Genomic DNA, 1,528 nt, shown 5'->3' on the forward strand with positions numbered 1-1,528 from the left:
GACTAATAGTTAGAAAAACTGAATTTTTCCAGGTCTCCAAGCTGCTATTTCCTCAGTTCCAAGGAAACAAGAGCAGTAGACATTGATCTAGAGGACTTGGGTTTGCCTTCCAGTTACAATGGTGATTTGGGTTTAGTCCGTAAGTAAATATCTTAAACATTGAAATAATCCATGATCTTCTCTTGGTTTCAGCTTTCACTCACTGCCATCAGAGCCGATGAGAAGCCAACTGGCTACTGGGACATCAGCTCTAATTTGGAAATGTCTTTATGGAGATACCTTAATTGACATCCTCATTTACTTCTTACACAAGAAGAATCACTAAGCAATTATTTTTTCTCATAATCTTAATCAGACTTTCACCTCTGTGGATATGGAAGTGGGAAATCGCACCATCCTGACTGAATTCATCTTGGTGGGAATAACAGCAGATCCCCGGTTGCAGCCAATTCTATTTGGAATATTTCTGATGATCTATTTGCTAACCTTGTCAGGGAATATGACTCTGGTTATCTTAATCTGGATTGATTCTCGTCTTCACACACCCATGTACTTTTTCATTGGCAATCTGTCTTTCCTAGATTTCTGGTACACCTCTGTGTATACTCCCAAAATCCTGGTTAATTGTGTGTCAGAAGATAAGCGTATTTCATTGGCTGGCTGTGGGGCCCAGTTCTTCTTTTCCTGTGTTGTAGCCTACACTGAATGCTATCTCCTAGCAGCCATGGCTTATGACCGCTATGTGGCAATTTGTAATCCCTTACTCTATTCAGGTATCATGTCCATTTCTCTCTGTACTGGGCTTGTTGCTGGTTCCTACATTGGAGGGCTCTTGAATGCCATAGCTCATACTGCCAACACTTTCCGCCTGACTTTCTGTGGCAATAATGTCATTGACCACTTCCTCTGTGATGCACTACCGTTGGTAAAAATGTCCTGTACAACCACACATGTCTATGAAAAAGTGCTCCTGGGTGTGGTGGGCTTCACAGTCCTCTCCAGCATTCTTGCCATCTTGATTTCCTACTCTAACATCCTCCTGGCTATCCTGAGGATCCGCTCAGCCTCAGGAAGGCACAAAGCCTTCTCCACCTGTGCTTCCCACATGATCTCCGTCATGCTCTTCTACGGCTCCTTGCTCTTTGCATATTCAAGACCTAGTACCACCTACTCCCTGGAGAGAGACAAAGTGGCTGCCCTGTTCTACACTGTGGTGAACCCATTGCTCAACCCTCTCATCTACAGCATGAGGAACAAAGATGTCAAAGAGGCTCTCAGGAAGGCAATGCATACAGTACGACCACAAGGATGAAGGTCATCGTTTATCTTTTTAATGAGTACATTTATGATGTTATCCAAATTATTGGCTTATAGACATGTTTGGAAATGTTGTTCTATTTCAATTAAATTCCACAAGTTAGACTTCTTGAAATACTAAGTCACGTACTCTTTGATTTTTATTGTTATGTTTCTGTGATGTAAATTGTTTTAAACCTGTAATATGTGTTGTTTGATGTTCTGAGAGATT

General features: G+C 41.6%; 1 protein-coding gene across 1 annotated transcript; it reads left to right on the forward strand.

The window, feature by feature from the left end:
• The first annotated feature begins 334 nt into the window (after positions 1–334).
• LOC103208234 (olfactory receptor 9G4-like) lies at positions 335–1,312 on the forward strand. Its single transcript, XM_007953909.1, has one exon. The coding sequence runs from the start codon at positions 374–376 to the stop codon at positions 1,310–1,312; it is 939 nt and encodes a 312-aa protein (XP_007952100.1). The 5' UTR covers positions 335–373.
• Positions 1,313–1,528: the final 216 nt, after the last annotated feature.

Source organism: Orycteropus afer, unplaced genomic scaffold, assembly GCF_000298275.1.
Source record: "Orycteropus afer afer isolate SDZICR_OR568_19922 unplaced genomic scaffold, OryAfe1.0 scaffold00419, whole genome shotgun sequence".
In the NCBI taxonomy this organism is placed as follows: domain Eukaryota; kingdom Metazoa; phylum Chordata; class Mammalia; order Tubulidentata; family Orycteropodidae; genus Orycteropus; species Orycteropus afer.